Source organism: Ctenocephalides felis, unplaced genomic scaffold, assembly GCF_003426905.1.
Source record: "Ctenocephalides felis isolate EL2017-DRISC unplaced genomic scaffold, ASM342690v1 CF-g0.4_SCAFFOLD_01886, whole genome shotgun sequence".
Lineage (NCBI taxonomy): Eukaryota > Metazoa > Arthropoda > Insecta > Siphonaptera > Pulicidae > Ctenocephalides > Ctenocephalides felis.
Genome location: NW_020538040.1, coordinates 81748395 through 81770173, shown reverse-complemented (window position 1 = coordinate 81770173; position 21779 = coordinate 81748395). Strand labels below are relative to the sequence as shown.

The window sequence follows — 21779 nt, the reverse complement described above, 5'->3', positions numbered from 1 at the left end:
TTATCTTTTAAATTTTTGTTTTTTATTTGATGTATTGCTCTTGAAGAACCTACTTATATACCTCAACATTAAAATTTACTACCTTAACTCATTCGAGACTGCGATTTTTTTCAAACGCGGTCTCCATAAGCGATTTTTTTTTCTGTTTATATTGTTCATTTTCAATAAAAAAAAAACTTGTTTACTACGGAAATCACCCAATTCTTAGCAAATTTATATAAAAAGGATGATTGCACACCATGTGTACAAATCGCTCCTCAGAAAATTTTTATTGCGAGGAGCGGTTTGAATTCCATGTGTGCAATGTAAGGTAAAATAAAAATACGTCATTAAAATTGAACATTTATTTTAAAAATGATTAGATAATATAAAATCATTATGTTGCTTTTAATTATGAAAAATGGAATATAATGCGAAGTAAATTTTTAAGAAATAGTAAAAAAAATAAGTTGAATAATGAAGAAAATAATATAAACAGGAAAAAAATTTTCTTACATAGTTCGTTTAGGCGGTATATATAGAAGGCGATACTATTGCTGTTGGTGATAAATTTGCAAAATAGAATTAGATAAATATGGGTTCTTACATTGATATTTTCTTAAAATGTAAGTTTCGAAATTCCAAATAAAATGTTTTGGTACGCAATAAAACCAATGCCAAATTTTGTTTTCCTATACTTTAAAGATACTATTAATTTAAAAAAAATCTTATCTCGACGACTATTTTACTCAGAATAACTGATAATAGCTCATTATTATTATTGCACACACGGTGTGCAACCGGTCTTATAACCTCGAAAAGCAATTGCACACATGGTGTGCAATCGTTCTCGAATAGGTTAACACACACACACACACTATATTATATATATATATATATATATGTATATACACACACACACTATATATATATATGTATATATATATATATATATATATATATATATATATATATATATATATATATATATATATGAAAATGCAGGTGACCCAATATATCATGGGGTTTACATTACAAAAAACTATTGTGTTATGCAAATCTCTGTTATATGAAACAAAAGATGAGTACAAAAAAATATGTTACATATTATAATTTCATAATAAGGTTAAATATATTTATTAATTTTTTTTAAGAAGTTTTATAAATTAATGCTATATAATATGAGCGTTTTTCTTTCGGCAAGACATCCTATCTTTTTGTGAGCATTTTTTTGTACTAGTTCCACGCTCACTTTTTGCAATTTCTTGCTTTCCGTGATAAGTTTTTTATTTATTTTATTATTGATGCACATGCACAAAATTTTTTTACTAAAAGTTTGTGATCATTTCGTTTGAAGAATATTTATTTAAGAAATATCATTCTGTTTGGGGAGGCCTAGGCTTTTCTTCCTATATACGTACTCGCTCGAAAGAAAAATGTCAAATGAGATATATATATATATATAAATATCTTTAGTACTAGTTTTAGCACATTAATTAAGTTATGGTGATTTTACTAATTCTAAAATAAGATAAAGTTTGTTTTTAATAGGTTTTACTATATTTTGTATTTTGTAAGATTCTCGAACCGTGTTACAGAAATATCATGTTATACTGAGGTTACCTGTGTATATATGTATGTGTGTATATATATATGTATATATTTATGTATATATATATATATATATATATATATATATATATATACTTTATGCTTCATTAACTACTTTGTGGTGCTGAACTTTATACATTATTTGTTAAAATTTTATATTATAAATACTGTTAATTTTATGGTTTTGTGTTATTTGAACAAGAAGTTCAAACTTTGTTAAATTCTTTATATTATTGTGTCATAGAGCTCGGTTTAAAATTAATAAGTTTTAATATTTTACTAGAGATTAGTACTAACTGTTCAAATACTGTGATAGCTAATAAAGAATATTCATAAAATAGTGCAAACTTACATATAAAAAATTATGTACAAAATGAAAGAATAAAAGAAAATTTTGATAATTTTATTATGACTACGATCAGTGTTTTTTTTTTGAGCGTCTAATATGTGAATTTATTTATTATGGAGTATTGATCCACAAAAAAATGTAGGTTCATGAGCAAGTAAAAGATAATCTAATATATAACTCTGTTCATTTAATTGTATCCTTGATCAGGTTTTGCGTTGTAGTATATAGAATCTTATTATTGAATATGAAGTTTTAGATTCCTTCAGAAGCACATCACTTTGCTCTCTAGCCAGAACGATTGCATATTGATGGGAATTTCAAATGCTAAATTGCAAAACTTAGAGTAATAATAAATGAATACTGACCTAGATTTAATTGCGTTTGTTTAAATTGTTTAATAATGAAAATGTAATTATTTTCATGGAAAATTAATTTTTGTGGAATACAAATATTTATGGTTCGATACATAAGAGTATATTAATTACACAAATTTGCAAATATGATCTTAAATTTTATTCAAAGAAAATATGAACAATGATATAATTATTATTTTATATTTTTAGGTAAATTTTAAATATGTACTTTATTATTAAATTACCATTCAGTGTGTTCATATAAATAATAATAAACAACTATCATATGAATCTTATAGATTTTAAATAAATCCATTCATTTTCAACAAATGATGATGAGCATCAACAAGGTTGATGTTTAGATTTTTGATTATTTATCTTCTTAGCATTCATAAAAAAATAACGTGTGAGTAGACACATGCTTGGTATGCGATTTATTAAATTATTAAATAATTCATTAGAGTAATCTATAAATGATATAAGTACGGCAGAATAGATACCTGTTGAAATTCTTAATAATGATTGCAACGAATAATGATTACTTCTTACAGGTACATGAGTTCTTATTAATTTTATAATTAAATACCATATTTAAAGTGATCACTTTGTACCCTTTACTTATACTTGTGTATGCAATTGTCAATTATATGAATTATGTTTGCATTAGGAAGTAACATATGCTATGATACACTTCTTATGATAAATATTACAAAGGTTGTTGTGCTAATATTTTGAAAATGACGTTGTATGGTTTCTGAGAAAAAGCGCGTGTTAAATAATTAATCAACTTGTTTTTAATTAATTCCTTAATAAGTTGAACTAATAAGGATAATTGAAAGCGAAAACTTTATTTTTGAAATAAACAGTTGAAAATGTTATTTAAATATCGGTTGATTAAGTCAATTAGTACACCTATTAAGAAGTGACTGCAACTTGCTTTAAAACAAATTGCCACTTTCAACCAGTTTATGTTTATAGTTTATTAACGATTTGTATTTATTTGTATCAAAATTTTAATTTTTATTCTTTAGTTTAAAAAAGACTATTTCAACAATCATCTATAAATTTTGGATTTAAATAAAATTGGGCCTATTTGTAATATATTTGGGCCGGTATATAAGTATATACAATAAATTAACATTTTATTAAATTAAATTGTAAATATTTCATATATTAATGCAACAAGAAAAGAATACAACCCAATATTTCGTCCGCGTGAAATTTAACAAAAATGTAATAAGTAATAATTATATAAAATATAATCTCTTATACCAGACACCTATTAGGGGCACCATTGCCTGAATAATATATCAATAAAACTAGTGGTGTATGGCATCGTGCTTTAAGGCAAATTGCAGAAACTTTCCATACTGTAACGAAATATTCGTGTAATATTAAATGTTTTCAAATAGATGATTATAAATTTTGAAACAAAAATATTTTGAAAAATAAAAATTTGAAACAAAAAGTTTTTTTTCCAAAAGCAATTATTTTGTTAAAACAAGCAGAAAGTTCTTCGAATCATTCAAATCGGACGCTTAGTTCTCTTAAAAACTGACGTTTTTTTTGCACATTTAGCATTTATCTTCGAAATGGCTGAACCTGCCTTTGTCAAAAACTAATCACCTCTTCTCCCAATCATCACAAATCGAATGTTTTTTAGATCATTCAAATCGGATACTCCGTTCTCTCAAAAACTCGATTTGTATTTTCTGCACAAATCGAATGTTTTTTGAACCATTCAAATCGGTTGATGTTAAATTCTATGCAAACGAAATCACATAGGTCCAGCTGGCATATTACATAAGTCGTGTATTGAGTAGTATGTATTAAATAAGTATTGATAATAATAGTATCCTAATTCGACGGATTCGAATTTGCCGCTCTCGACCAGTCTGCCACTTGCGCCATGAACTGTCAACGGCATGCTTGTATAATTTTTTGACCTGTCAAAAGGCCGAGTTAACGATCTCACATTTACTGTATTTTAATCTATGATGTGATTGTCAAAATCCTCATTAATTTGTTCGCAAATGTCAGTTGTTGCGAAACAACTATTGCTCGTTAATGTTCAGTATTTAATAGTTTAATTAATGGAGCCGAAGAAAGAATTGTACCTGGCAAAATGTATGGACGAGCTGAACAAAAAGCACGGTTTTCCAAATCTAAAACAAAAGAAATGTAAATTGTACGTGTTTTTAATGAATTGTGTTTATTCAATTCTGATAAATAACTTGTATTTTATTTTAGTTTATGTACTACAGCTAATAAAGCATATGATCAGGCATATAAGCACTATATACTAGGAGATGAGGAGCAAGCTTATACATTTTTTATGAAATATCTTAATTTGATTAATACAATTCGTAATTCGACAGAATACAACAACAATAAGGCTGACATTAATCGATTACTTGACGCAAAGCAAGTGCAATATGCTTTGAATTATGCAGAGGAACTCAGCCAAAGTCTTAAAGAAAGGTCTTGTAGGATTTTGCAAATCTTTCCTTAATACAATTACTATACCTTCATAGAACAATTTGCAACTGGTTACATCATTTCATTTTCATTTCTTGAATATTAATATGCATCAAATATTAAATTGATTAAAAAAATTCACCTGTACTAATACTGATTAACAACCTTTTTATTAAATAACATGAGTCTGTGCTTTTAATTCACATTTATAATTATAATGCATGAGACTGATATTATGCATTGGCCACAATCTTTTTAACATGCTCAGTAGAAAGTTTTTCCTGAGATATTTAAAAGTTTCACAATCGATTGATGTGGTCAGACATATCTTTTATTAAATAATTTTGAGTTTTCTATGTATAAAATTAGTCATTTAAATATGTGTTTGTTTATTATAAAAAAAATGCTTTGTTGATAAATTTTGCCCACCTGTTGATATCACATACTCTGACTAAAATAATTTATTACAAAAACTGGATTTGAAAAATAGTTGCACAATTTTTCAACAATAACAAATAACACAGTTACATTTTTATTCATTTTCTTTAATTGAATTGCTGATTAGTGATATTTTATTTAGGTATACTATTTTAAAAGAACAAGAGGAGTCGAAAAAAATATCCGAATATAATAACAAGGAGCCTATATCTGAAGATATAGAGAATGATGTTCAAAGTTTACATGTACCAAATAGTTGCAAAGGTAAATTTTAATATCATTAGTAAAAAAAAAGTGGAACGACAAATGTTTTGACTGGCAGTGTCATAATTATTTTATCAAATTACAGTGCTTCTGAATTAAATTGAGAGTGATTACTATAACAATTACTATGCGCATTAGTATAATTTTTAACTTGAATTAGACAATTAGACATAAATTACTTCTTTAAATACATAATAAATAATTTCCATTTTTGATGCACTTAAATAACTTACAATATTTTTATCTAACATTGTAAAGCCCAAATATGTTGCATCATGGTAAACCATGTGAATTAAGTATGATTTGTCACAATTTTTTTCTATATAGCATAGTAATTGTTTGATGTTAAAATTAACATTTACCTACAGTATACAAGCATACATACATCTACATATATCCATATATATATATATATATATATATATATATATATATATATATATATATATATATATGATAAAATTGTTTCTTGGGCATCCATTCAGTAATTAAAAAACAGTTTCGTGTGTCAACATACACGTAACATGGTCTTCAAACTGACAACATGTTCGTTTGGAATAACCTTTTTTTATAATAAAATATTTTATTTATTTTAATTTTACAATTTTTTTTGTACAATTTTGTGTGTTTTTTGTGTTATTTTTTAAAACTTATTTGTATGCACTGAAGATTGGTCAAATCAAGACCCGAAACGTATGTTTCTCTAAATAAAAACATTTTTCAATAAAACTGCTTTTTAATTACTAGATGGATGCCCAAGAAACAATTTTATCATATTATTTCACCATCTGAAGAAAAATCTCTCGCTTTATATATATATATATATATATATATATATATATATATATATATATAACTTGCTGAAATGTTTTTTTAGTATAGTTGGTAATAAGATATTTCATTTCTAGAAGCTGGTTCCAATAACCCCAAATTTATAGCATGTGCCGAATTATATCAAATAATTGCAAATGCTCATTCACACTCATATTTGATAATTGATACTAGGAAATCTGATGATTATAAAAATTCTCATATCATGAGTAAATATATTATAAATTTACCAAAAGAAGAAATTGCACCAGGGTAAGTATTACATAAATTTAATAATGTCAATTTATATTGCTTCTCAATGAAACTCAAATAAATTTTGTTGCTCACTATATGTATAATGAATATGAATGGACATCTAATATACAAGTTTTGCTACAATGAAATTTTCAGGAAATCAGCAAATCAATTGGTACTGTGTTTGGGGCCAACAGAATTATCTTTGTGGGATACAAGAAGCACTAAAGAACACATTATATTAATAGACTTAGAAGGAGATCCCGGCAATTTAAGCCAAGCTCTTTGTGATACACATGCAGCATTAGTTCATGTACATAAACTTTATAGTATAATTTTTATAAATGTTTTAATAAATAGGAATGCAAAATTAATTATTCATCATTATTAGTTTACTTTTAAAATTTAGAGATTGTCTTTCTAATGTATAAGGAAATACTTGTTTCTATTATCACATAAGGGAAATAAAACCAAGTTTGATCATAATTACGAATAGAATAGAGATTTTCTTGATTATTATTAATGAAGTTCATTAGCAATATTAAATGTATTTTTAATGTAATATATAAAACTATTAATAAAACTGTGTTTATTAACAGTGGGATCCTCAAGCTAAGTACAAACATGCTCCTGTAATTCTTAAAGGCGGTTATGCTGAATTTGTTGTTATGTATCCAACACTATGCTTAAATCCGAAAGAGCAAATTTCCTCAAGTCCGGATTTCAAGGACATTCTCGGTGAGCAATTAAAATTCTTTTTTTTGTTTACTAATGTTTTATTTACCTTTATCAATAATGTTTTTTTCAGACACTGATGTGACTTATCCATTTAATGATATGACTATTACAAATCTACAGCCAACAAATTTAAAACCCAGTATTGATCGTAATAGTAAGGTACACGATTATATTGGTTTTATATTTTATGAGTTTGTTGTTTAAATTGTATATATTATTTTGTTGGCATTGCAATGTATGCATTATGCATTAAAAGCAACAATAATATTTTCAAATATGGTATCATTCTATTGTTAAGAATAATTTTGACAAATGGTATCTAGTAGTCATAAAGAATTTGGTATCATATTAAATGATTAAATTGATTAAATTTGCATTATTTGATTGTGTCCAAAAATCCAAAGTTATTTTTGCTTTTTTTATTTACCAAAAAATTTATCAATGTGTTTTAAATTATTGTTTCTTTTATATAAATTTAGTAGGGGACAGACATTTGTAACTGCCAGCAAGTTATACTTTGTTTGGGAATTTTCTTATTAATCTAGTTAAATGGTTAAATATAGAAACTTATTAAATTATAATTATAACATTAGAGTAACTACTTATTGCATGTGTTCATATTTGATCATTTTGTACAATGTTCTAACATATTTTAAAAATATTAGCAGCCATCATAAATAATCTATATTTTTATCGTTGTTGGCAAAATATTATTAACTATTTTAAAAATACTTTGTCTATCTGATACAATCCCTTTTGACCAACACAATGTTTTACTTAGCAGTTTATATTAATGATAATATTATGTGTTCTGATCTATTAAGATATTTTGTTTTATTAATATTGAATATCTTCATTAAAATAAAATATTTTACCTATGATTGGTTGCTAGTATTTTTTACTATATTTTTATATATGTGTGTATTTTACTCATCCAATCATTCTAAAAATGGTTCCAATCAAACTAAACTGGATATACAATTTTGCTCTATATTAATGATATGGTGAAAACAATTATATCAGATTACAAGATAAATAGAATACATTCCACTATAAGGGTTTCAAATAATATGATAATACAAAAATTATTATGGGTGTCATATTATTTTAGTCAGCTGCATTAAAACTTTATGAAGAACGAAAACGTAAGAAGACAGATTTGTTAAGGGAGCATGAGAAAATTGTGGATAATTCTATTCTTTTGGAAAAGAGTAGGCTTGATGCAGAAAATTATTGGGAGACCTTAAGGAAATCTCGAGAAATGGAAGCAGAAGAGGAGAAAAGATTAGCAATACAAGAAGAATTGCAGATACTGCAACAACAGATATTGCAGATGGATTCCTTTCAAAGAGACAAGGTATTGCTGATGTATAAAGGAGGCATAGTAACAGGTTTCATATGTGTTGCTTGAGTAACTATTTTTCTCATGGCTATATAACTAAACACAAAGTCTTTTATATATTGAGTTTACCTAATATTGTGCTCTTTGATCTAAAAGATATCTAAAATCATACATTTTTAAATATGATTTTGAAAACTGTTTTTCAGATAATGGAAAATGAAGCTTTACGTAAACAGTTAGAAGAATACAAACACAAAGAAATGGAGAGTTTAGAAAATAAGATAGATAAAACCATAATTGATCAAGAGAATAATCAATTTGAGTTAGATGCAAAACGTATTGAAAAGAAAGAACGTGAACGACAAAAATTGGAGCAACAACGTGAAAATTTAGCTAAAGAGAGGCAAAGGAAGCTTGATGAGGCTAAGGCTATGAAACAAGAATCTCTAAGGAAATATGCGGTATGTATAAATTACTATCATCAGTTGTATGAGAGAAAAGGAAGTTTATGTGAATTTTTTGAATAAGAAAATGTGGTATTTATTATTCTAGTAATGTACACTCATAGTTTTTTCAACACTTATTATATTATATATATATTATATATTATATATATACATATATATATTAATACTGGAACAAAGAATTTTGTAACATCTTTAGGAAACATCATCTACAAGCCTGAGTGATGAACCAGCTACTAATGCAAAAATGAAGAGATCGTTATCTACACCTAATGTGGCACAGGTAATCTTATTCTTTTTTATAAATAGTATTTTTTTTAATATGAGTTCATAAATTTTGAATATCACTAGTTAGTTGTTATATTATATTGTTATATTAAAGTTTATAGATATAGTTTTAGACAAAAGTTATTTAAAGATTTGAAAATATTTTATGTAAATTTATTTATTTATGTATGGTAAGTTGGTAAGTGTTATTTTTTGTTTATTAAGTTGTATGATTTCAGATGGATCTAGATACCAAAGTCATAAACAACATTCCACAATATGATAGAGCTGTAAAACCGAGCATTCATCAGTATGACACTAGCGTTAAAAGGGATGTTGAAATAGGAGTGGTAAGCATTTTAATTATTTGCTTATAATATACTTTTTTAATTTATTTATTTTATTAATTATATATATTTTATATATCTCAGTCAGGCAGAAGTGTCTGGTTTGAGAGATTATACAAAATATCTATACATAGTTTGTATTTATTTACATGTCATTGTATTATATGCCATATCAACATTTCATATTATTCATTTATATGTATATTTATTTTGGCATTCATACTTTCTCTAAACCAATCATCTCAAATTTCTTTATAATATCTTAATATTTTTAAAATTACCACTCTCCTTTGATCATCTTGATCTTTTTCGGGAGCCCATTGTTTTATAGCACTCCATATAGTGTTTTGTCTGGTTTTATTTGTTTTTGTTTGTTTTAGATGAAAATTTTCGTTTTGTCTTGTGTTGTGCTAATGTATTTTCTCATTTATTAATATTGATGTACCTGTTATTATTTTATGTTTAATTTTATGTATTTTAACTATTAATGCAATGTACTCATTAGTAAATACTTACTAAGAGTATCTGTTATTATTTACTTTAAGTCAGACAATTATTTAACAATCATATGAATAGATCAGGAACTTCCAAGAATCTTGCATACTCTTCGATTCATGAACATTCAAATTTTCTTTCAAAGATATTTTCAAATACTAAATTGAATGAAGAAAAAAATTATATAATTTACTAAGTAAGCAATTATTTTCTTTTGTATATTGTGAGCACAATCATTGATAACAAAACATTGTTATGCTTAATAAACTCATATTCAATCAGATGGTATTTATAGAGAAATATGTAACCATTTGACATTTTATTTAACAAACTATTAAAGATTTTAAACATGATATAATGTTATTATAATTTTGTATTACAGGCTAAAGGCTTATGCGGGTTAAAAAATCTTGGCAACACTTGCTATATGAACAGTATAATTCAATGTTTGAGTAATACAAATTACTTAGTTCGTTACTTTTGTGATGGTAGCTATAGGGAACACTTAAACAGAAGTAATGAAACTAAAGGTAGAATTGCTGAAGAAGTAGCTACAGTTATCACATCTTTATGGTCTGGACACTATAGAGCTGTGGCTATTCGAGAGTTTAAGGTACATTCATTGCATTACCAAATTTCTGAATTTCTGAACAAAAACACTTATCAATATTTAGAATAGAATGATGAACTTATTAGACAAACAAAAAAAAACTAAATAAATCAATTAACTTTTTTTATTAAATTACGTCCGGATGAAATCGCGGGGAACAGCTAGATGAGATAGGATAAGATAAGATGAGGAAGGATAATTTTTTTTAAGGGGCACACCTAGTGTGAAATTTTCAAAAAATCGAATTTTATTTTTTTTCCATATTCTGATAGGTCATACCTTTAAAGAAAACATTTTAAATCAATATCTTAAATAGTTTTTGAGTTACAGCCATTTAAAAGAGTATAACAGTGAAAACGATCATTTTATCTTTAAACGCGTTTTTCTCGAAACAGCATTTTTCTAATTTATTGGGGTGGTTACTCGGAGACAAAAATCCGGTCGCTATCAATTTGTTTTGCATCTCCTCTATATAGTTCTCCATACGATGACCCTCCAGTTTTTGATATGATCAAAAATTGGATTTTGGCAGCCCAAAAACGACCAAAATTTTAGGAAAAATTTAACCTTTTTTTTTCAACATGCCGTCATTTTGTCAATTTTTGGTTTTTTTGTTCGCGCAAGGGTCATCGTGCAGACAATATGTTTTAGTTCCACAAGAATTTTTTTTTTTTGGTTTTTTCAACAGAGAAGGCTGCAATCACTCTAGCAGTGGAGGACCTTTTTTTGACGCCGCCGGAGATCGCATGTCATTTCAATTAATAAATTTTAAATATTTTATTTAAAAAATTTTACTGTGTATTTTCAAAGCATGTATAAATATACCCTCAAAATTTTAAATAGATGGATTCACTAGTTCTGTTGAAATCGATCCGGTCATTTCGGAGATTATTCTAAACAGGCAGGTTGACAAAAATTTAAAAAAAAGTTGATTTGGTATATACATCCTATTTATATTGATATGAATGTATCGAAAAAAAAAAAACGCTATTTCAACATTACAAATAAGCATTCTAATTTTATCTATATGTTTCTAGATATCTCTTTTGTTTGGCATTTTATTTTGTAATTATTTTTTTATTTCTATATGAAAGAGCGTTAATTTTTAAAATAACAATAAAGTTTTATAAGTAACTGACAAAATCATATTGAAGAACAACTTAAAAATTAATGTCTACTCGCCAGGAAGCAAAAATATTTTGTATGATTTTTTTTTTTTTTTTTTTAATTTCAATAATTATTACAACTGCTAATTTATTAACATCAAGTAATATTGATAAATAATAATATAAATTTAAATAAATAAAAGAGCAAAGGATAAAATTTACATAAAAATAATATCCGTAATATGATTTAATGTAAAATATAAGCAAATAATAATAAAAATAAGATTAATAAATAATATAAATAAAATTTCAGAATAATAAAATAATACTAGAAAAATAATAAAATATAACAAAATAACAATAATAGAAATAGTAAGATAATATTAATAATAATAATAATAATAAAAATAATAATAGTAATAATAATAATAATAATAATAATAATAACAATAATAATAATAATAATAACAATAATAATAATAATAATAACAATAATAATAATAATAATAAAAATAATAATAATTTACAAATTTATAAGATCGTTTGGAATTTTTCGTTTTAGTCTTGTTGGGCGCGCTTCTGAGTATACTTTGTTGGCCAAGTAATTTGGGTGCTCGTCTATTCTTTTTTTGTAGTTGTTTGTTTTTTGTTGAATTTCTTCATTTACTGTCATTATGTTGCTGTCCTGGTGAATCAGCCAGTTGGGAACGTATCTAGGTGCATTCAGTGCCTGCTTATGATCTTGTTCTGCACTCGCTGAATAATCTGTAGATTGTTTTTTTTGACGGTGCCCCATAGTTGAATCCCATAAGACCACACTGGTTTAAAAATACATTTATAAATAATTAACTTGTTATTCGTCGATAGTTCGGAACGTTTATTTAGTAGCCAGTAATGTTTTTTGAATAGTTCATCAATCTGCTGTTTTTTCTTGTTAATGTGAACTCTCCAGTTCAATTTTGTGTCTAGGTGTATTCCGAGATATTTTACGCTATCTTTTACTGGGATTTCCTGTCCATTTAACTTAATTGTGGGGCATATACCAGCACGCAGCGTGAAAGTGATATGCGTAGATTTTGAGCCGTTTGTCATAATTCTCCATAAAGAAAGCCATTTTGTAGCAATATCTAAATGTTCTCCTCGACTCCTCATTGTTAATGTTGACGAAAAATTCCCTATTTTCAAGGAACGATTTTATTATTGAAAATATCGGTTCTGAAAACGTCTAAAAACACAGCCGAACAATATTTTTTTGCATGGAACGATTCGTTAATTATATTTACTAGGCGATGTACCTGTTCTATGGTTGAGTGTTGTTCTCTAAAGCCGAATTGGTGATTTGGAATTAGGTTTTGATTCAACAATTCTGACTTAATGCTTTGGAGTAATAATTTTTCAAATATCTTCGAAACACAAGGAAGTAGGCTTATTGGTCTTAACTTTGTATGAGTTAATGTTAAGTATTTTACACTACATTCATTGAGAAAGTATCATATCTTTTTGCCTACGATTAGAAAGCATTATTACAAAAACAAATTAATGTATGATTTAAGTTTAAGAATAGAGCAGAATTTTGTTCATGGCTTCTAAACACAGAATCTCATTGGTTTATAATTTTATTGCAAATTTTTGATTTTATTTTACGAGTAACTTTAATAACTACGTTTTGATATTTCTTTATAATTACTTTTGGTATTATATGAGATTAAATTGATCCCTTGATGAGCATTATTAATATGTTAGAATAATTTTATTATTTTTAAAATTAGAACACTATAGGACAATACAACAAGTTATTTCGAGGCTGTGGCCAACAAGATTCCCATGAATTTTTAATGATTTTGATAGATTTATTACATTTTGATTTGCAAACCTGTAGACCAAAGTCTAGTTTGGATAATCTATCGCCATCAGAAAAGGTTAGTATTTTCTTGGAATATATAATCAGTTGTTTAATTTAAATAAAATCATTTATATATATTTTATTTTATAAATGCCTAAATTAAGATAATATTTTCATATGAGGGTTATCTATTATTTTTTTTAAACGTTTGTTAAAATTTTAATCATTTTTAGATTGTAAAGCAAAGAATACAATAATAAAATTCCTTATTTTCAGGCATGGAAAGAATATGTTAAAGATCGAGAAAGTATTATACTTAAGCTATTTTATGGTCAAATTAGATCCACTGTTACCTGCATGGTTTGTGCTAAAGAAAGTGTAACATTTGATACATTTTCAAACTTGAGTTTGGAGTTGCCACCTACTAATAATAGGTGTTCACTGTCTGTAAGCATATCAAGTTTACATTTATATAAATATCATAATGATTATATGAATTTACATTTGTTTAATTGTTTAGGACTGTTTGAGCCTATATTTAAATGGCGAAAGAATAAGTGGATGGAAATGTCCAGAATGTAAGGCTAAGCGTGAAGCCGTTAAAAAGTTAGATATATCCAGATTACCGATGATTTTAGTGATACATTTTAAAAGGTAAGCATAAATTATTAGTGATAATGATGCAAAACAAGATGTCTTTTACTGAAATTCTTTCTCATATATTCTTTTACTGAAAATTAACTTATTTGATCATGTTTATTATAGGATTTTTTTCATGAAACTCTTATGATGTCACAGTTGTACTGTAAATATGAACGTTAATGTTGTATCTGTCGTATAATAACGGCATATCAAATGTATAGTAGAGCAAAACTATTTTACACTTCATTTTTCATTTTACCATATAAAAATCAATTCCAATCTATGGATATGGAATTGATTTTAAATGAAATAGACAAACAAACTAGTGGGGCGGATGGCATCGTGCCTTAAGGCAAATTGCTAGAACGATCCGTACGAAAAATTTTTTTTTTTAAAAAGATTAGATTTTTGAGAAACTATAAATTTTTGAATAAAATTTATTTTTTTGGAAAAAATACTTTTTGAAAAAAAATGTTTTCTTTATTTTGAAATATTTTGGAAGTTCTGAACTTTTTTTCAAAGCAATCGTACTGCTTTAACTGCATAAAGACGAAATATCGAAGAACGTAAGCGCCGCCTCGCCGTCTAACGGATAAACATTGGTTCAGTTGTTCATCTTGTCAATACAAGTAAAATGTTTTTTGAATTATTAAAACCCTACAGGAAATTAATTATTATTTAAAATTATTCGTTAAATTAAAATAGTGAAAGAAAAAATATTACTTAATAAAATAAAAAATTCGTTATTACCACCAATTTTGTTACTGTTGTTTTTATTGCTTTTATCATTTTATATGTGAAAATACGCTATGTTTTGTAAAACGTTAAGTATATTCTGTAACTTTTTGAAGCAGTATGTTCTCTCGCAAATCCGATTTGTTAATTTTATGTTTTCTTAACGTTTCAATTCATTCTGAATAAAGCGAGACCAAGTTTCGATAAAATATGTGTGTGTGTATGTCAGCTACTTTTTGGCTTTTTGTCGACGTCTTCACAAGAAAACGATTACAAAAATTTAAAAGACATTTGATACAATTTGATAAGAACTAGTGTTTATCAGTTTTGCCCGACCACCAGCCTAGCAGTTTTCTTATAATTAGCAGAAAAGTGTAAATTTTTTTTTTTTGACGTTCTTGAACACAATTCTAAATAGAATTTAAAAATTCTAAATCTATTCTAGTAAGTTATTGGTTGGGAATTACTGATACGGGCTTATAAGATTTTGGCAAAGATCGGTTGGGTCCTTTCTTTGTCATTGATAGTTAATTATTTTTTGGATGTCTTATTGGATAAGATTATTATTTACACATGTCGGGAAGTTTATGCAACTTGTCTTAAGACAAAATGCCACTTGCAGCTAGTTAACTTCTCGTAGGGTAGTTATAGAAATGGGCCGAAAATCGAAAATGAAAATTTTTGCACTTGGGATTGTTCAAGTATTACGTAAGCAGATTTAGTACAATTATTTACCCCCCCCCCCGCCTACCCCTTTGTCAGCAAAAGTAAGCAAATTTGTCACCAAAATGTCACAAAAATAAGCAAATCAATAACCCCCCCGCCTCCTATAGTGCTTACGTAATACTTGAACGGCCCCTTTCTCCACGTATTAAAGGTTTCTGAACATTTCGACAGACCTCAGAAAAAATGGATGTGTGTGTGTGTGTTTTGTGTGTCCGCATTATTTCGTTCACGTTTTCAGGCACACGGATAACCGATTTTAATGGTTCAGAAAACATTCGATTCCTATTGATAGGGAGGTGTGCTGATTAGTTTTTGGCAAATGCAGGTCCAGCCGTTACGGAGATACTGAGCAAAAAGTGCAGAAATTAAAATTCGACTTTTTGAGAGAATGGAGCACCCGATTTGAATGATCTAAAAAACATTCAATTAGTAATGATTGGGAGAAGGGCTTATTAGTTTTTGGCAGAGGCCCAGCCATTTCGAAGATACAGAGCTAAATGTACACAAAATGGCAGTTTTTGAGAGAAATAAGCATCCGAATTGAATGCTTGTGCTTGCGCTGACAAAACAATTGCTTTTGCAAAACAATGTTTTCATTTAATTTTTTTTTTCAATTTTTCTTTTCAAATTTTTTTTGTTAATGTTACAGTATTTATAATCTATTTGAAAACATTTAATATTTCTCGAACATTTTGTTACGGTACGGGAAGTTGCAGCAATTTGCCTTAAAGCACGATGCCATACACTACTAGTTTAGATTTTGTTTTATATATATATATATATATATATATATATATGTGTGTGTGTGTGATATTTTTTGTGTACTCTGTCAATTAATGTAATCATATAATTTTATATAATTTTTCATTAATATAATTCAATAAAATTCTATTATTATGTATTGTTTTTAGATTTTATGCAGATAGTTTTTCAACTAATGTTTATCATAAAAAGCAAACTTATATAGATTTTCCATTATTTGATCTACATGTTGCAACTCAAGAACCTTCTCGTAGATATGCTAAATATAATCTTTATGCTGTCTCAAATCATTATGGTTCAATGGAAAGTGGTCATTACACTGCTTACTGCAAATCTAAAGTGTATGACAAGTAAGTTTTATTTACTCGATGCACATTTTACACTACTCTTATTTATTGGATTTGACTATCTGTAGCGCAATTATTAAACTTCTATTGTTCACTATAGGTTATTATTGTTTTAGCTTGAATATGATAAAAGCAAAAAAAAAAACATTGAATTCAAACTAATTTTTATAATTTCACAATCAATAATTAATTTTATGTAATTATTTTATCACCACAAATGTTAATTGATCATATCATAACAATAATATATTTTCATAAAATATTTGATCAAGTATTTAGTATATTTTGACTACAAAAGAATAAGTGATAATAGATTCAATAGATTTTTAATATATATTCATATTTTTGCAGATGGTATAAATTTGATGACCAAATTGTATCTCAAATAGATCAAAATGATGTGAATTCAAGTGCGGCTTACATATTATTTTACATTGATGAGAAACAAGCAGGGTACTCGAGAACTTAAAAGTAAATATATATATAATTGAAATGAATATATATGCATGAACACACACACACACACACACACACACACACACAGATATATATATATATATATATATATATATACATGTTTTATCTAAAATATTTTATAGGTTATCAAGAAAAAAGCTCTATTCAATAGAAATATTATATCCTACGTCTTAAAAGCTATATTTTTATAATGTTTATGCATAAAATCAGTGCTAGATCAAACGGTAAGATACAACAAACTATAAACTAACAATTAATAGGAATGATCAACCGTAATATGTATAACTAGTCATAGCACAATACTAAATTGATAAAAAATAATTTGGTTGTTTTATGCACAACAATAATTAAAAAATGTGATGTGTGAAAAAGTGATTGAGAATGAATGAAAACGCTTTAAATATGTCGATAGACAGAAAATTATTTTTGTGAAATGTTTATGAATGTGTCTTTGAATAAGGATTTGTTGGCATGTATCAGACTACGGCGTATGTGGTTACATTTTTGTTATGCCATTCCAGTTTTGGTAATTTGAGGAGGTTGAAGTATTTAATATATACTTTATATTATATATAATTATGTTATAGTTTGTTAGTTCTAATAATTGGAAGTGACATCACATCAATAAACGTTTTATGTACGTTTATATAACAAATGATTTTGGGTAGTTTTAGCTTATTCTATATTCAGTATTATATCTATAATTGCAATAATATTTTTGGATATTGATTGTGAAGATTGAACATAAGCAGAAGTAATCGTAAAATCATATCTCTTTTCATAATATATTTTTATTATTTAATAAACTTCGAATAATTATCTAATTTTAGTATGTCTGTGTCATACAATAATGAATTGCCATTAAATATTTATTGACGTAATGTCCAAATTGGAACTCGACTCTTACACACACACACACACACATATATATATATATATATATATATATATATACATATATATATTTTGAAATATGTGAGTTTGGTGTTGATATATATTTTGATGAGTTATTTAGATCGGGCAGTAACTTTCTTTACTTGGTGTTACTGCCCGATCTAAATAACTCATCAAAATATATATATATATATATATATATATATATATATATATATATATATGTTAGGTAGGTTCTTAATATGGACGTTTTCAAATTTCCTTGCTCCCAGAGGTTCAAAAGCTTTCAAATTGATAAAAAAAATCATTGAAAGTTTTAGCTCTTAATAAACTTAAAAATAGTCCGCACTTCAACCAAAGTTTCTATGAAAATAACATAGGTAAAGTTCCATTTGTTTTATAACTTAGCGACAAGTGAATCAAAATTTTAAGAATAACACTGTATTTGCTTATTTTGACCATAAATATAAAATTTACAACAAGAATTTGATATATTTAATTTGAACAAACATTTGATATAGTTCATGAAATAAGTATTTACTTAGGAAGAAGAACCAAGAAACTTTTGTTGGAGTGCGTACTATGAGAAGAGTTAATATTATGAGCTAAAACTTACAGAATTTTTTTTTATCAATTTGGAAGCATTTGAGCTCCTGGAGCAAGGAAATAATGAAAACATTCATATATATATACATAGAGCTAAACCTTCCAGAGAATTGTTTTTTATCAATTTGGAACCATTTGAGACTTTGGGAGCAAAGAAATTCGAAAATGTCCATATTAAGGACCACCCTAATATATATATATATATATATATATATATATATATATATATATATATATATATATATAATAAATATGAATGTGTGTATGTATGTTTGTTTTGTTATATTATATATATTATTGTATTTATCATAGTGCCTATAACAAAAACATTTGCTTGTTGACTTTTTTATATTTGATGCAGTGCAAATGCCTATACTATATAAATACTATATAAATTGCGGTTGCATAATCGTGAATGAATGTAATACGTGAATATATTATGTGTGTGCTTATTTTTAATAAGTATCTATTAGTATTTGTTAAAACCCATTTATATTACAAAGTTAAAAAATAATTTTATAAGAATGGACTGTAAGGCATTTTCTTTCCATTATTTAGTGAATTGTTAAGAAAATTATATGAAAATTGTAAATACAAATGAAATATATTTTACTTATGCCTCTTGGGTAAATGCTAAATGATGCTTCACCAAGGTTTTAAATGTCTGTAAGGAATTTGAGTTTTGTCATATACGTATTTTTTGTTTAATAACTTGTTGTTACAAATAACATATAACATACACAATAGTTTTTGTGCTAAATTATTTTTATACTTTTAACAATTATCAAAAAATCAACTGTATGAATCAGATTATATGACCAAATTCATTCTCTGTGATGACTAGATTAAATATAATATATATATATATATATATATATATATATATATATATATATATATATAGGCATATTAACTTAGGTTTTTTTGGGCATGAGTTTGTTTGCAAAGGTATATATGATGCATATTGGTAAGGAATCGAAAATGAGTACGTAATAATAAAATATATTATTTTCCAGATCATTCCATCAGAGAAATTATAAAACTATTTCTTTAAAAATAAAAAACGACTTTAAGAAATTTTCTATTATGATGACTCTCTTTGTAATCAAAATTATTATATAGCTGGGGTAGCACAATTTTTAGTGCATTTTTAAAATACGATGGAAAAGTTTGATTTCTCCTGAAATTTCGACTTGCTAATTTTATGTTTGAGACTAAAATTGAAATAATTATATATGTTTCGTCTACGTTTTCTCAATATACTGTTGAACCAATATCAGTTTGATGAAACTCGATAACTACTCGCTTTGATAAGTTTTGCGAGACGATCGGTTGAGCCGTTTTTTTTTTCAGACTAGTTGAAAAGTGCAAAGTGTTTTGTCTACCTATTCGCAGAAAAATCTAAACCGATTTTGTAATTTTAAAACCCTTTGCACTTACGGTTATGGTTATGGTTATGGCAAATATCGGCCGTGCCGTTTCTTCGTAATTAATTGTTAATTTTTTCACCATATTGATGAAACCTTTTATGAAGAAGTTCATTATTAACCTACGGCGACTGATTTGATTCAAAATTTCATTAAAGTTCGGAATAATAAACTTCTTTAAACTTTTACAGTCCATCAATTCTTAATAATTAAGTCGATTATATACACATATCGGGAAGTTATTGCAATTTGCCTTGAGGCAAAATGATACTTATAACTAGCGTGCAATCTTTTAGATGAAAAAAAATGAAGGACGACACCAAGTTCTTAATGATGCGGAAGGTACAGATGTTCTGCTTATGACGCATATTTGATAACCTGCGCGGCATACCTAAACCTACCAAGGTACATTTTGATGCTCTTTCTTATTGAAAGTCGTGAAAACGTCAAGAAGAACTATTTTCTTAGCAAATATTTTTATATCAAATAAAATAATTTTTTTCCTCATATGATATTGACTTATATGCTATTTTGTTAACGGCCTGGTTCTTATACACTTGCATTAAAATTGCTAACTGTAAGCTTTATTTCGTAAAAGTAATCGATGTGTTTTGATTTCGACTAACGTCCATTAATTGATGATATAGGTTAAGTAGTTTCTTTGTGATAAACAGTGATATAATTTTTCTCCGTTTCCAATGATATTAACTGTTTCCATTCGTACATTGCAAAATTAATACGTATTATACCAAAGAGCTATTATAATTTGACAATGAATCGGTTGAGACATTACTTAATAATTATGTTTTGTATTTAATTTTTTACTTTGTCGTTAGATTCTCAGCTAATTTCAATTTATTTAAATACTTTTGAAAACACCAGGAAAGGGTTATTTTTTTAGATCCTCACAAACTCAAACATATTTCATAATTTTTAAATTTAATTGATATGTATCATTTGGGAACTGTACTCATTTGCTATGTGTAAACATAAACGTTTCACCGTAATTAAGTAATTAATATTTTTGATCGACTTCAAAAAAAAAAGTATTTTGGCAAATTGCGATTCCCATCGGCATTAATTAGGTTTTAGATACAAAATATTTCATAATTAATTAACAAAAACATTTGAGATTTTTGAAAAATCTAAAATTTTAAAACTATATGCTAAGTAGAAATTAGCATATAAGTAGTTTAGATTCTTATCAATGGATTCAATTATTTTCAAATACCGGAAGATTTATAGAAAAACAAGTAACAATCTAGTGTCACTATAATGATATATCATTACACCATCATTTAATCAAATGAATGTAATACAAATAAATTTGAATATATGTAATTGAAAAAAATATTTTCAGCATTGATAGACTAATATGATTTCGAGAGCACTCTACTGAAGTATTTTCCAGGAA

At 26.4% G+C, this 21779-nt stretch overlaps 1 protein-coding gene across 7 annotated transcripts in view; it reads left to right on the top strand.

Annotated features, from left to right (window-relative positions):
- Positions 1–4282: 4282 nt before the first annotated feature.
- LOC113377960 (ubiquitin carboxyl-terminal hydrolase 8) overlaps positions 4283–21779 on the top strand; it is a 36467-nt gene continuing 18970 nt past the window's right edge. Inside the window, exons 1-19 of one of the 7 annotated variants that reach the window (XR_003367123.1) lie at positions 4283–4480; positions 4543–4773; positions 5351–5472; positions 6381–6555; positions 6694–6850; positions 7137–7275; positions 7346–7434; positions 8387–8632; positions 8824–9078; positions 9281–9364; positions 9588–9698; positions 10573–10803; positions 13676–13825; positions 14026–14196; positions 14270–14403; positions 16764–16964; positions 17313–17432; positions 17561–17662; positions 20662–20839. Coding sequence is in view for 5 of the 7 variants with exons in the window: in XM_026618429.1 (XP_026474214.1) it covers positions 4386–4480; positions 4543–4773; positions 5351–5472; positions 6381–6555; positions 6694–6850; positions 7137–7275; positions 7346–7434; positions 8387–8632; positions 8824–9078; positions 9281–9364; positions 9588–9698; positions 10573–10803; positions 13676–13825; positions 14026–14196; positions 14270–14403; positions 16764–16964; positions 17313–17430 (2709 nt within the window). In the remaining 2 variants the exon portion in view is untranslated. Of the gene's footprint in view, positions 4481–4542; positions 4774–5350; positions 5473–6380; positions 6556–6693; positions 6851–7136; positions 7276–7345; positions 7435–8386; positions 8633–8823; positions 9079–9280; positions 9365–9587; positions 9699–10572; positions 10804–13675; positions 13826–14025; positions 14197–14269; positions 14404–16763; positions 16965–17312; positions 17433–17560; positions 18016–20661; positions 20840–21779 lie in introns of those variants that run through there. The other 6 variants (XM_026618429.1, XM_026618431.1, XM_026618432.1 and 3 more) reach the window with 6 other exon arrangements.